The sequence below is a fragment of the Trichechus manatus genome, unplaced genomic scaffold (assembly GCF_000243295.1).
Source record: "Trichechus manatus latirostris isolate Lorelei unplaced genomic scaffold, TriManLat1.0 scaffold00150, whole genome shotgun sequence".
Lineage (NCBI taxonomy): Eukaryota > Metazoa > Chordata > Mammalia > Sirenia > Trichechidae > Trichechus > Trichechus manatus.
In genome coordinates this window covers 2,274,131-2,287,981 of record NW_004444086.1, presented here as the reverse complement: position 1 = coordinate 2,287,981, position 13,851 = coordinate 2,274,131, and the positions used below count along the sequence as shown (strand labels likewise).

Below are 13,851 nucleotides of genomic sequence, written 5' to 3'. Positions count from 1 at the left end.
ATGGTACATTCACACAATGGAATACTACACAACAATAAAGAACAACGATGAATCCATGAAACATCTTATAATATGGAGGAATCTGGAAGGCATTATGCTGAGTGAATTTAGTCAGTCACAAACGGACAAATATTGTATAAGACCACTATTTTAAGAACTCAAGAAAAGGTTTAAACACAGAAGAAAACATTCTTTGATGGTTATGAGGGTGGGAAGGGAGGGAGAGGGTTATTTGCTAACTAGATAGTAGACAAGAATTATCTTAGGTGAAGAGAAGGACAGCACAGACTGCAAGGGAAGTCAGCACAACTAGACTAAATCAAAGCTAAGAAGTTTCCTGAATACAACCCAACACTTTGAGGGACAGAGTAGCAGGGATAGAGGTCTGGGAACCACTGTTTCAGGGGACATCTAGGTTAACTGGCATAACAAAGTTTATTAAGAAAATGTTCTGCATCCTACTATGGTGAGTGGTGTCTGGGGTCTTAAAAGCTAGCAAGTGGCCGTCTAAGATGTATCAATTGGTCCCAGCCCACCTGGAGTAACGGAGAATGAAGACTACCAAAGACACAAGGTAAGTATTAGCCCAAGAGATAGAAAGGGCCACATAAAGCAGAGACCCATCAGCCTGAGACCAGAAGAACTAGATGGTGCCCGGCTACCACCAACGACTGCCCTGACAAGGAACACAACAGAGAGTCCCTGATGGAGCAGGAGAAAAGTGGGGTGCAGAAATCAAATCCTAGTAAAAAGACCAGACTTAATGGTATGACTGAGACTGGAGGAATCCCAGAAAGCCTGGCACCCAGACTCTTTATCAGCCCAGAACTAAAACCATTCCCGAGGCCAACTCTTCAGACAAAGATTAGACTGGACTATGGGACATAAAATAATACTCATGAAGAGTGTGCTTTTTAGCTCAAGTAGATAAATAAGACTAAATGGTCAGCTTCTGTCCGGAGGTGAGACGAGAAGGCAGAGAGGGTCAGGAGCTGGTTGAATGGACACAGGAACTCTGGGGTGGAAAGGAGGAGTGTGCTGTGACAGTACAGGCAGAGCAACTAGGGTCATATAACAATGTATGTATAAATTTTTATATGAGAGACTAACTTGAATTGTAAACTTTCACTTAAAGTACAACAATAAAATAAAATAAAAAGTATGAATGACATATAGTTATACCTAATTCAGGTATAGTAAGACGAGGTATGTGTAAGTATGTTTGTTTTGGCTATGTTTATAGGCTTGCATTTATTTTTTTAAATCAAGTTATAAAAAGAAGCTCCGTTAAAAACCCAGTAATGCGGTGACATTGATAAACAACATTTGCTCATCCCATTAGGAAATTACGAAAATGGCTATAAATGCAGGAAAGTCAGGAAATCAATTTTTTGTTGTTAATGGCAGAACACGGGGCTATGCTTTTGCTTCATTAGCGTCTATTATTTACTTTTCAGTAATGGACTAGTTGCTTTCAAAGATCGAGTACAGGTCAGACCAGGTCAGACCATGCTCTGTGCTGGATCAAAAAAGCAAGGTAATAATGCTAACATGGCAGATTTCCTATGTGCAGATAATTGCATATTTCTAATAAAAATAATACACAGATTTCTTTTAGCCATTATACCAATGCTGTACTTCGTTTTACTCTGTTGCCAAGTGCCAAAAAGACAAATAATATGCTGTCGTGAGTGCTCACAGCCAGGGGTGGATTATCCAGGTGTTTCTCTCAAGATATGCTATAACCTAAAAGCAACCAAATACTGTGTATATTACTTTGGTGGTTATTAAAAAGGTTATGAGCAAAGGTGCACCACCTTATATACAAAGTCAAAGTGAATTTTATATAACTTTCATGCACTACCTGAGTGAGGTAACATATAATAAAACGGTAAAACAATATTCCAAACCCATAGCTGTGACCCAGAAACGTAACAAAAGGCAGAAGGGTAGATTATGATGTTTCCTGTCGTGGTTGTTTCCACCAGAAATCTGATGGGGGAATACCTAAGACATTTCCATAGCTAGCTGTGTTATTCCAAGTGCATTTCTAGGCATGCCATTAAAAGATGCACAATGTCTCTAAAGAAAATGGGAGTTGGCAGCAAATACATACTCCAAATGGGACATGGCTTGTCACAAAGGAATTTGGTTGTTTACAGAACACTGACTGAAGAAAGTAAAGTTTAGGATACAACTGAGCAAAGCAAAAGGTGGCTCTGCCAATGGTAAAACTGGAGTTGAAATCTGTGAGATGACCTATGGTTCTAGATTTTTTTTTTTAAGTAGGTTTAATTTCTAAAGAATCCTTCATGAAATGCATGTATGCTTTTATGTTTGTAGTATGTATTTAGAATGCATGCATCTATCCATCTATTATCTATCTATACTTTTACTTATAGTTTTTAAAGAGTGTCATATAGCTTAGACAACAAAGAGGAAAACAACTCTCCACCTATCCTTCTTCCTTCCTGAAGCCAAGATGGTTAGAGCTTCTACCCTGTAAGTTATCTCACATTTCAAAGATGTAAAATCATATTATAATGAGACATTTCATTATTTTAAAAGGTTAGGTATACAAACTATATTCTGGAAATGCACTCAAACAGAAAATCCAGAAACCAAGTATACTCAAAATAAAGCCAAAAAATATTAAAATTGAGTATACTGTGTTTGGTGAGTATAAGAGACTGACTCTAAACTCTGATGATAGATGTATCACATGGAGCCTCCTGCACCCACTGCAGATCTACTAAGACAGAGGACCCATGCAGGGTCTGGACATTTCAATATGCATAAAACTCATGAATGATTCTGCTGCACAGGCAGTGAAGAATCCCTTGTATAAATTATCTTTTTTTGTTGTAGTTTCTTTTTAAAGGATATGATATTCTCCAACACCAACAACATTTTCACATTATAAAAAAAAATTTCTAATGCAAGAACCAAAAAATTAAATTATTTATTTAGATTTTTTGAATGAAAAAAATTTGACTCAGGAGATGTGAAATTTGCCCAAACTAAAATCTTTTATAGAACAACAAGAAGTCAAGCAAAAAGAGTTTAAAAGCAAACAAAGAAAGCAGGATGGGAGTGTCTGGTGTTCAGTGTTCAGGTAACTAGATGAGGGCATCAGAATATTCATTTCATGGTCATAACAATATTGCTGAGTCATCAATTAAAGTTTTTTCTTCTTCAGTCTATTATACAGCTACATATCAGTTATCTGGAAACATTATTTATAAAGAAACTCTCATTTTCTACTAATAATATTAATAGCAACTAAAATTTATTAAACAGGCAGTTCCCAAGTCATGACATCTGACTTTCAGAGAAGTCAACTTGCACTTGCCCTTTACTGTTATGTAAATTTGCCTTCACTTTGAAATGACTGAACCAACCCCTACTCACCGCAAATTCTTCATCACAATCACCTTCACTTGCTGCATGTGCAGCTCTTAAATCACTGAAAAGGCTTCAAGCCTTTTCTTGCACTAAAGTAAGGCTACATAAGAACCACACCTGTTATCGACTTACAAATTCGACTTAAAGGCACATTCAGGAGTGGATCTCGTTCGTAACCCAGGGACTGCCCATATTAAAAAATCCTCTCAACAGGGTGAGGCAAGCACTATATTATCACCATTTCATAGAAGGAATCTGAGACACAGAATGACCGATATCAACTAGCCTCAGGAGGCATTATTTGGCCTATGATGCAAGACTGGCCAATAAAAGCCCAGAACCCTAAGGCTCACAGAGCTTCCTGGTTGGGAGCTTCCCAGTTGAGGAGAAAATTTACTCTAGGGAGGGTATTGTATCCCTTGGGACATGGAAGCTCCACCTTGGGAACTCTCTTAAACTTCACCCTATGTGTCTCTCCATTTGTATGTTTTCTGGCTATAATAAACCTGTAGTCCTAAGTATTGTATACTCTCCGTGAATTCTGTGAGTTGTTTCAGAGAATAATCGAACCCAAAGGGGCAGTAGGAGTCAGTTGGCCAGAAAAGTAAGGGTGTTGTGTGGACTCCCTAGCTTGTGGATGACATAGTGAAGGGGCAGCACAAAATTTGTGGCCAGCAGGTCAGAACGTTGGGGTGTTGTGTGACTCCCCAAACCTGTGGCTGGTGTCTGCCTATGGCAGTCTCAAGGACAGTGTCCTTTTAACTTGTAAGCTCTGACTTAGCTCTGGGTGGCTAGGGTCAGACAGAGACAGTGTCATGAGGGCAGCTGGTGACGAGGATGGAGAAATGGAAATGTGAGGACTGGATTTATGCTGATCCTTACTGCGCAGCTGCTAAAGGCTACAACAGAGTTCAGTTCCCACAGGACAGTCAGTTTCTTTCTTTTCCAAGATCCACTACTTCACTCTGAATCCCTGCCAAACATTTTGGGCAAACATGCTATTTGTTGTAAGAGCTGCTTGGATCCCGTGAGAAGGTAGTAGCATAAACGCATATCCACTGTAAAGGATATTCTAAGTCTGTGTTCTCAAAGTACTTCCCATGATTAGTAGTATTAGCATCACCTGGACACTTGTTAAAAATGCAAACTCTCCCACTTTAGACCTACTTAATCAGAAACACAGCACTCTGTGCTCAAACAAACCATACAGGTGCTTTTGGTGCATGTAAAGTTTGAGAACCTCTACTCTAAGTTAAAAACAAAGATATTCTTAATTACAGAAAAGCTTGAAAAAATGACTCCTTACCACATGCCCACATATCCACCGGCTTTCCATAAGGATCTTTACGTAAAACTTCTGGAGAAAGGTATCCAGGTGTGCCAGCAAAACCTAGGGAAAACAGATGTTAATGAGTTAGACCAGACTTGATATAAAGTGTGAAATTAAGGAAGAAAACCTTGTTTGGTCTTCTTTATCTGATGATGTGTTTGTCAAAATAAAACAAGGATCTCAGAGTACTAAAATAATGTAGAACAGTCTCTCTGTCTCTCTAGCAATATCGACACCAGTCCATCCTTCCTTCTAGCTTATTAGAAAAAAAAAACATGTTTTTTTTTTCCCAGATATGAAGGCCAATCTCTCCTGCTGCATAGTTAACGTGTATACTAAGCCCATTTGGCTAGCAGTTCTTATTTACTTAGGAGTTAAAACTAAACCTGAAAAGAAATAAGAAAATTAAGGCTAGGGTTAGAACCTTACAGAAGATGATAGTTATCATGATACCCAAAGAACTTTATTATGAAAGGTATTTACCTATAAATGAAAGGTTCAAAAACATACACTGTGAGGACAAATTTAAAGAGAATTTTCTGTAAATATTTTTGAAACTGAAGTAGGGTAGTCCATTTTAAAGAGTGGGAGAGGGAACGGAGATTGAGAGTAACAGAAGAAATTACCAGGAGAATAAATAAACCCAAAATACATCAAAGAGCTCACTGTGTACTAATAAATAATCAGTGTGTACTTATAATTGGCAACTAAAGAGAAGACTCAGGACTATTCAGATGAATCACTTTTGAACAAGTATCAACTAGACTTTCACCCTTAAGAAAGAGATGTGGTAAGAGAAACTAGATGGCAAAAGAAATCTTCATTTTATATAAATCAATGAAGAATTACAATAAGGTACAGTTAGGTAATGATTGATAGTAAATACACAGTAAAATATTTCTTCTTATTTCTGAAAATAATATTTTTCAAGTAAAAAAAGTTTATTAATAGAAATACCAAAAATATTCTCATTTAGAAGATTTTTTTTAAGGCATCCACATACAAAAACAGGGAAAATTTTTTTAAAAGAAAATGTAATCAGGAATTCCTAAGACCACAAATCAGTGATGAAGCACATCCTTTATTTACTGGAATGCAAAGTGCCCAAGAAAGGAACTTCTTCCCCATCTCCATCACAAATTTATACTTAAGTACAAATAGCGTGTAAAGAGGTACAAAAACAAGCATATATACAATGGCATGGTTTCTCCAAATGAAATTACATTAGAAAATGAGGCAAAGGATTTATTTTATCTTCCTTCCCCCATTTTTGTCAGCTTTCCTTTTGTTTTGTTTGTTTTGGAAGAAGACAGGGTGGACAATAAGAAGGGGCTTTAAGAAAAGACCTGTAAATTACAGCTTAAACTTTTCATGGACACAGGTGATCCACTTCTACCTCCACTTTACTTAATAAAACCTTTGCTTGGTGGTTGTGAGGTAAAAAGAATCACTGAGCAATATTAGTGGTTCCACTGCCTCAAGTCTGAGGATTACCTCAAGAAGGGATGTGGAGTAGGTTAATTCCAAAGTAGGGCCAGGGGCACAGTAATTTTAAAGAGCTTCTCGGTGTTTCTGGTATGCCATACCCATCCTCTCACTCATCCCAGCCACCCCTCTCCAATTCCTCCCAAGTAGAGACACAGAGAATCCAATGAGAAACCAATGCCAAAGTCCAGATTAAATCCAACATTCTTAGACTTCAAGATCCTTTTAGCAACTGGTTCCCTTCATTCATCTAACATTAATGCCTCCACTTCTGAACTTAACATGATTAATGTCTTTAAGGGTCCTTGAAAATGGAATTCTTGTTCTTTGCCTTGATGCTACTTTTTCTGTTCTATGAACCGTCAATTTTTTCTCTACCTTTTCTCTACCACAGTGACCCAGTGTGACAGAGTAGAAGAATTGCCCCATAGGGTTTGCTAGGCTGTAATCTTTACAGGAACAGATCGCCAGGTCTTTTCTCCTGAGGAGCCACTGGATGGGTTCGAACCATCAACCTTTCAGTTAGCAGCCGAGCGCTTAACCGTTGTGCCATCAGGACTCAATCGCTATGAATCAGAATCAACTAGAAGGCACCTAACAATCTTTTCTCTAACAGAGGTGGCTCTAAATTATTTCCGTCTTAGAGATCTCCTTAGCTGTCTATCATTTTCAGTAGTCCTTTCTCACTCTGAATTCTGAACATCCTTTTATATACAATCTGCATCATCTCTAGAATTAGTAAACATAATGTATGTCTTAAATAACTTAGTAGAATACTTGGCGTAGAGCAGGAGATGTTAACTATATTTCCCGTAGGTAAAAAAGACAAGGAACGAAGTAACTATGGGAGTGAGAAATGAAAAGATCATTTTAAATGTAAATTATTACAAATCTCTTCTGGAGACCAAAATGGGGGCCCTAGAGAAAAAAGATAGATGAGGAGTAAAATTCCCACTTCTCCAGCACCGGGCTATCTACAGTTAAGTGGTTGTTAAGGTACCTGTCAGAGCAATGACTTTGAAGACATGCATTCTAAGAGAACACTATCATACCTACTCTTATTTAGTATAAGCATTAGTTGAGCAGTCAATGGGGTATTATCCCGAAGAATATTAAAACATACATCTAAATGCATGAACGTCAGAACTGTGCAATGCATCCTCATGAATACAGAAATATAAGAGGTACAATAAATAAGGCCTTTATTGAGGGAAACTGGAAACCCTGGTGGCATAGTGGTTAAGAGCTACGGCTGCTAACCAAAGGGTTGGCAGTTTGAATCCACCAGGCCCTCCTTGGAAACCGTATCAGGCAGTTCTACTCTGTCCTGTTGGGTTGCTATGAGTCGGAATTGACTTGACAGCAATAGGTTTGGGTTTTTTTTTTTTAGAGGGAAATTAAACTAGTAAGAATCTAGGTATATGATGATATATGCCATCAACGGGAAATTAAAGGGAGCTTGCCTTCTTTAAAGATAGCACATATTTCTTGTCCTGAAAAACCAATAAGAATATCAGAACAGATTAAAAAAATAATTATTTACTGTTGGAAATGAATCCGTTAATCAGTGTTATACCATGACCTAGTTGTAATTTAAAAATATTAATATTTTAAAAAGAGATATAACACAGCTACCAAGCAGTTGAAGCAATTCTTCCATTAACTAAGATGAGGGTAGTTATCCTTTTCTCTAGCAGCAACAAAAAGGTAGAAATGTATGGCAAATAGGATTTCCAGTCCCACAGGTGAAACAGGTTATGGCCAGATATTTCTCTTGATTAATTTTTCCAGCCATCTGAGCAAGTATAATGACACAGTGTACAGCTTCTAGCATTTTTGGTTAGTATTCAATAGATCAGGACTAGGAAGAGAGAAGCGAACTTGGAAAAACAAACAAGCATACTCCAGACATAAACATGAGAATTAAAAAGGCGTCTAAAAATGCCTTGCATGTTTTTATTTTTATTTGTAATAGACATATTGCATATATAAAATTATGCAAAAAAACTGAAGTTCTGGTATTATCTCTTTGCTTATTAAAGTAACTAAGCTCTCTCCCTCTTCCCATTGCCGTCAGTCGATTCTGACTCATAGTGACCCTACAGGACAGAGTAGAACTGCCCTGTAGGGTTTCCAAGGAGCTGCTGGTGGATTTGAACTGGTGACCTTTCAGTTAGCAGCCAAACGCTTAAACACTGCACCACAATGGCTCCCCCCTCAGCCATTAATATTAAATTTAAAAAGATAAAATTAACCAGTCAAATTTATGAGACTATGACGACAGATAATAAATAAATATTAAACAAGTCATTCACATTAAACCATGCCCTTACTCTTAATACCAAAAATACATCTGGCAGTACACCCCAAAGGGTGTCTCCTCTTTCCTCGGTTAGCTTACCATGAGAATCTCAGCTTGAGTAGAATAAGCTAAAAAAAAAAAAAGCTTGTGTATGTCTCTTAAGCTTACAAACTATGGTTTTCTACACTTCCGAAATACTGAATTTTCTTACAACTTAGAATGTATGTCTGAAAAGTCATTGCTCTAACAAGTATCTTAAAAAACCAAAAAACCCACTGCCATCAAGTCGATTCTGACTCATAATGCCCCTATAGGACAGAGTAGAACCGCCCCGTAGGGTTTCTAGGCTGTAAATCTTTATGGAAGCAGTCTGCCACATCTTTCCCCCATGGAGAGGCTGGTGGGTTCGAACCATCGACCTTTCCACTAGCAGCCAAGCACCTTAACCACTGCATCACCAGGGCTCCTAACACACCTTAACATCGACTTAACTGCTGAAAGCCCCATGCTGAAGAAGTGGGGGTTTTACTCCTGATCTATATTGTTTCTCTGAGGCCAGATTGCATTTAGAAATGAAATTATAATTTGAAAATTAGTGCACCTCTCTTAAGATACTATTGCTTTCACTAACTTGATAGTTTCTTACTCACTCATTCACTTAACAACTTTCACTGAATATTCAAGAAACTACGACATTGTGTTTAATGCCAATATGATTTTTTACAAATTAGTGAACACCCTTCATAGCCCAGGAATTTTCCTTAAGGACTACATCACTTAGTCTCATACCAGTCCTGTAAATAATATTTATTATCTCTAATTTGTAAAGAGGATGTTGACCTCATGGAGTTGGAGTGAAGCTGATCTGCTCAATACCATACAGCTATTGATAATTAGAGCCAGGATATAAACTCATGCATTCTGATTCAAAAAACGGTATCTTTTCCATTATACAGTCAAGCCCTCAAACAGCTTGTGTCCTAGCAAAGGAGATAAAACAGAGATCGATAATTTTAATACAATGCACATGTGATCAGAATAGGGGCCTGGCTGAACTGGGTAGATTTCAGCCTGTATACTCTTTTCCACATCTAGGGTCACTTTCATGTTCAACGCTGGTTTAATTTTCAGGATCAGTTCTTAAAAGTCTTCAGGGGAGAATAAGGAGCTCAATCCCAACACTCTTGTAATCATCAAGCCAAGTTGCTGATGTTAATTTTGAGCAAGGGTGGTTTATCCAATAGGCAAGGTAAACATGGGCTTACTTGTGCTTACTTACTAATCTGTAGTGAACAATTTCATATCATCCCATGTGAAATTATTCACTACAGATGATCTGGTAAGAAAAGTAAGCACCATGGTTACCTTGTTTATTGGATAATCCTGATTTTGAGTCTCAGCTCACATAATAAGGCTTTGGTCTTATTCTTGTTATCCAATCATCATCTCATACCCTGTTCCAGCTATTATATCCCTAGGCTCAAGTCACTATATTGGTATCTTGCCTTATACCCTAACTCTCCTAAGTGGATGTTATGGGTAAGTATGTGTCAACTTGACTAGGCCATGATTCTCAGAGGTTTGGCATTATGTAGTGATATAGTTTGGCAGTTATGTAATGATGTAATCATCCTCCATTTTGTGATACAATCACCTCTGTGATGTGATCTGATGTGATCAGTAAATCAGTTGTAAAGGGAGTTTCCTTGGGGGTGTGGCCTGCATCCAATATACATGGACATTCTGGCAAAGCTGGCTGGCTTTTGCTCACTCTGGATCCTGCATCTGGCTCATCATCATCTGATGTCCGGTTCTTGGGACTTGAGCCAGTAGCCTGCCGTGTGACCTGCCAATTCTAGGATTTGTCAGCTTCTGTAGTCCCGTGGGCCAACAGCCTGCTGTCTGACCTGCCGATCTTGGGTTCGTCAGCCCCTGTAACAACAAAGAGTCATAGAAGCCTCCAGCCTGATGCCTGACCCCTGGATTTGGGACTTCAAGCCTCTACAACTGCGCAGGCCATTTCTTGGAGATAAACTTCTCTCTATCTATACATATACGCTCACTGGTTTTGCTTCTCTAGAGGACCAAGCCTAAAACATTTGGTACCAAGAGTGGTTCTAGAGAAAACAAAATAGTAAGGGTGAGGTTTCTAAATCGGTTGTCAAGTCTGGCTAGTCTTAAAGGCACTGATGTCTTTGCCTCTAGTAGTAAAGAGGGCACTGCTAATCCATGGCATGAGGTGGTAATAGAAATATATAAAATATCACCACCAACAGAACAAATATTTGTCAGAAATGAGGCTCTGGGTGATTGCATGTTTAATACTTTTCTATAATTTTGTTAGAATGAGAAGTATAAGGAAGCTAGTTGGTTGGTCCTACTTTTACTAGACAAAGTGATGAAATAAAGAGATGTGCTCAGGATTTTAGAGTTACAGCTCAAGCACTGTATAAAAGAACTCAAAGTTGCCACTTGCGCCTTGAAAGAAAGCCTTATTTCTTGCAGTAACAGAGCTGATACTGCTGAAAATCAAACCGAGAGTCTTATCATAAAAGTGGCTGAATTACAACGCCAATTGAATTCCCAACCTCAAATGGTGTCTTAAGTTAAAGGGAGGGCATTTTTTCATTGACTGGGAAAAAATGGGATCCTGAATCTTGGGATGGGGACATATGGGCAGATTGTCGGGAAGCTGGGGACACTGATCCTCTAAATTGTGTTGAATCACTCCTGCCAACAGAACCAGCCCTCTTACCCCCATCCAATGAGATTAACCCAGATGTGCCTGTAGAATCCTTGTATGATACTGCTTGGGGCAGCGCCTGAGGCACATGCCTTATAAGATATTGCTGAATGTCACCAGGACACACCCCACCACCTATTTTTACTTCTAGACCTACAGACTTAAGTCTCAGCGAGCCCCAGAAGATGAAGTACAAAGCATGACCCATGAGGAGGTATGCTACACTCCAAAAGAACTGATGACTTTTCTAATATAGACAACTGAAACCTGGGGAATATGTGTGGGAATGGCTACTACAGGTGTGGGGTAATGGTGCAAGGAGCATAAAGTTGGATCAGTCTGAATTTATTGATATAGGCCCACTAAGTCAGATTCTTAATTCAAGGTTTCAGCTCAAGAGGTTAGAAAAGGATCTAATAGTTTACTTAGTTGGTTTGCTGAAGCCTGGATTAACTGGTGGCCTGCACTAAATCAAGTTGAAGTATCAGACCTGCCTTGGTATACCACAGAAGGAAGTATCCAAAGGCTTAGGGAAATTGGCATATTATAGTGATTTATCAGGTTAGACCCAAAGATCTACCCATGGGGTGCCTAGAAGACACACCTTTGACTACAATGGTGAGGAATAGATTTGTGAAGGGAGCCCCAGCATCCTTGAAGACTGCCATAATTGCTGTTTTATGTAAGTCACAACTGACAGTGGGAACTGCCCTAACTGAATTAAGACACCTAACTGCAGTAGGGCTGATTGGACCTGTGGTGGCAGGGGCCAAGTGGCAGCACTTACTTGACAAAGACAAGGTGGGCATGGTTACTGTAATGGACAGCAGAGTCAAAGCAGTAATCAGACTAGTCTGACTTGTAAGGACTTATGGTATTATCTACTTAGTCATGGTGTCCCTAGAAGTGAAATAGATGGGAGATCTACCAAATATTTTCTTGATGTGTACAAGTGGAGGAATTCTAGGTCAAGTGAATGGCAATCTAACTTGATTCACCAGAACACAGAGTCATGGTCCCTCAATCAATTCCTGAACTTGAGCCAGTTTATAGACCCACAACACCTTGAATGAAGCGGAGGCCGGATTCACTTGAGGAATGACCATACTGCACTGCCAAAAATTTATACGGTTAATCTTTCTCCCAGCCTTCCCCAAAGGGATATATGACCTTTTATGAAAGTGATTGCTCACTGGGGAAAAGGAAATAATCAGACTTTGGGGGATTACTGGGCACTGGCTCTGAATTGACACTAATACTCAAAAGAAGTGGCCCAAATGCCCATGGTCTCCACTCCTGTCACATTACCTTCCCTCTCCCATGTAGGTGAGCTTTGGCCTCGTGGGGAGTTCCTTATGATCAGCTGACTGAGGAAGAGAAAATTTGTGCCTGATTTACAGATGGTTCTGTGCAATAGCAATATGCAGGCACCACTTGAAGGTGGACAGTGACAGTACTGCAGCCCCTTTCTGGGGCCTCCCTGAAGAACCGTGGTGAAGGAAATCCTCCCAATGGGCAGAACTTCGAGCAGTGCACCTGGTTGTTCACTTTGCTTGGAAGGAGAAATGACCAGATGTGCAACTGTAGACTGACTCATGGGCTGTGGCCAATGGTTTGGCTGGATGGTCAGGAATTTGGAAGGAACATGATTGGATAATTGGTGACAAGAAGGTATGGCGAAGAAGTATGTGGATAGACCTCTCTGAATGAGCCAAAGAAGTGGAGATACTTGTGTCTCATGTGAATGCTCAGCAAAGAGTGACCTTGACAGAGGAAGATTTTAACAACCAAGTGGCTAGGATAATGTGTTCTGTGGAAACCAGTCTCCTCTTTCCCGAGCCACTCCTGTTATTGCCCAATAGGCTCATGAACAAAGCGGCCATGGTGGCAGAGATGGAGGTTATGCATAGATTCAGCAATGTGGACTTCCACTTAACAAGGTCGACCTGGCTATAGCCACTGTTGAGTGCCCAATGTCCCAGAGACCAACACTGAGTCCCTGATACGGTACCATTCCTTGACGTGATAAGCAAGCAACCTGGTGGAAAGTTGATTATGCTGGACCACTTCCATCATGGGGAGGGAAGGAGTTTGTTCTCACTGGGATAGATACTTAACTCTGGATACAGATTAGCTTTCCCTGCATGCAATGCTTTTGCCAAAACGACCATCCACAGACTCACAGAATGCCTTATCCACCATCATGGCACCCCACACAGCATTGCCTCGGATCAAGGGACTCATTTCACAGCAAATGAAGTATGGCAGTGGGCCCTTGCTCATGGAATTCACCGGTCTTATCATGTCCCCCATCATTCCGAAGTAGCTGGCTTGATAGAATGATGGTATGATCTTCTGAAGACACAATTATACTGCCAGCTAGGTGGCAATACTTTGCCAGGGTGGGGCAATTTTCTTCAGGAGGCTGTATATGCTCTAAACTAGCATCTAATATATGGTGCTGTTTTTCCCATAGCCAGGATTCACAGTTTCAGGAATCGAGGGGGTGGAGATGGGAGTGGCACCACTTACTATTACTCCTAGTAACCCACTTGTAAAATTTTTACTTCTTGTCCCCACAGCCCT

The 13,851-nt window shown here is 39.7% G+C and overlaps 1 protein-coding gene across 5 annotated transcripts in view; it reads right to left on the bottom strand.

Moving 5' to 3' along the window:
• The window catches only part of CAMK2D (calcium/calmodulin dependent protein kinase II delta), a 376,805-nt gene that overhangs the window by 69,495 nt on the left and 293,459 nt on the right, over positions 1-13,851 (bottom strand). For all 5 annotated transcript variants that reach the window (XM_012558245.2, XM_023740191.1, XM_004385901.2 and 2 more), the window contains exon 8: positions 4,712-4,795. In XM_012558245.2, coding sequence (XP_012413699.1) covers positions 4,712-4,795 — 84 coding nt within the window. The remainder of the gene's footprint in view (positions 1-4,711; positions 4,796-13,851) is intronic.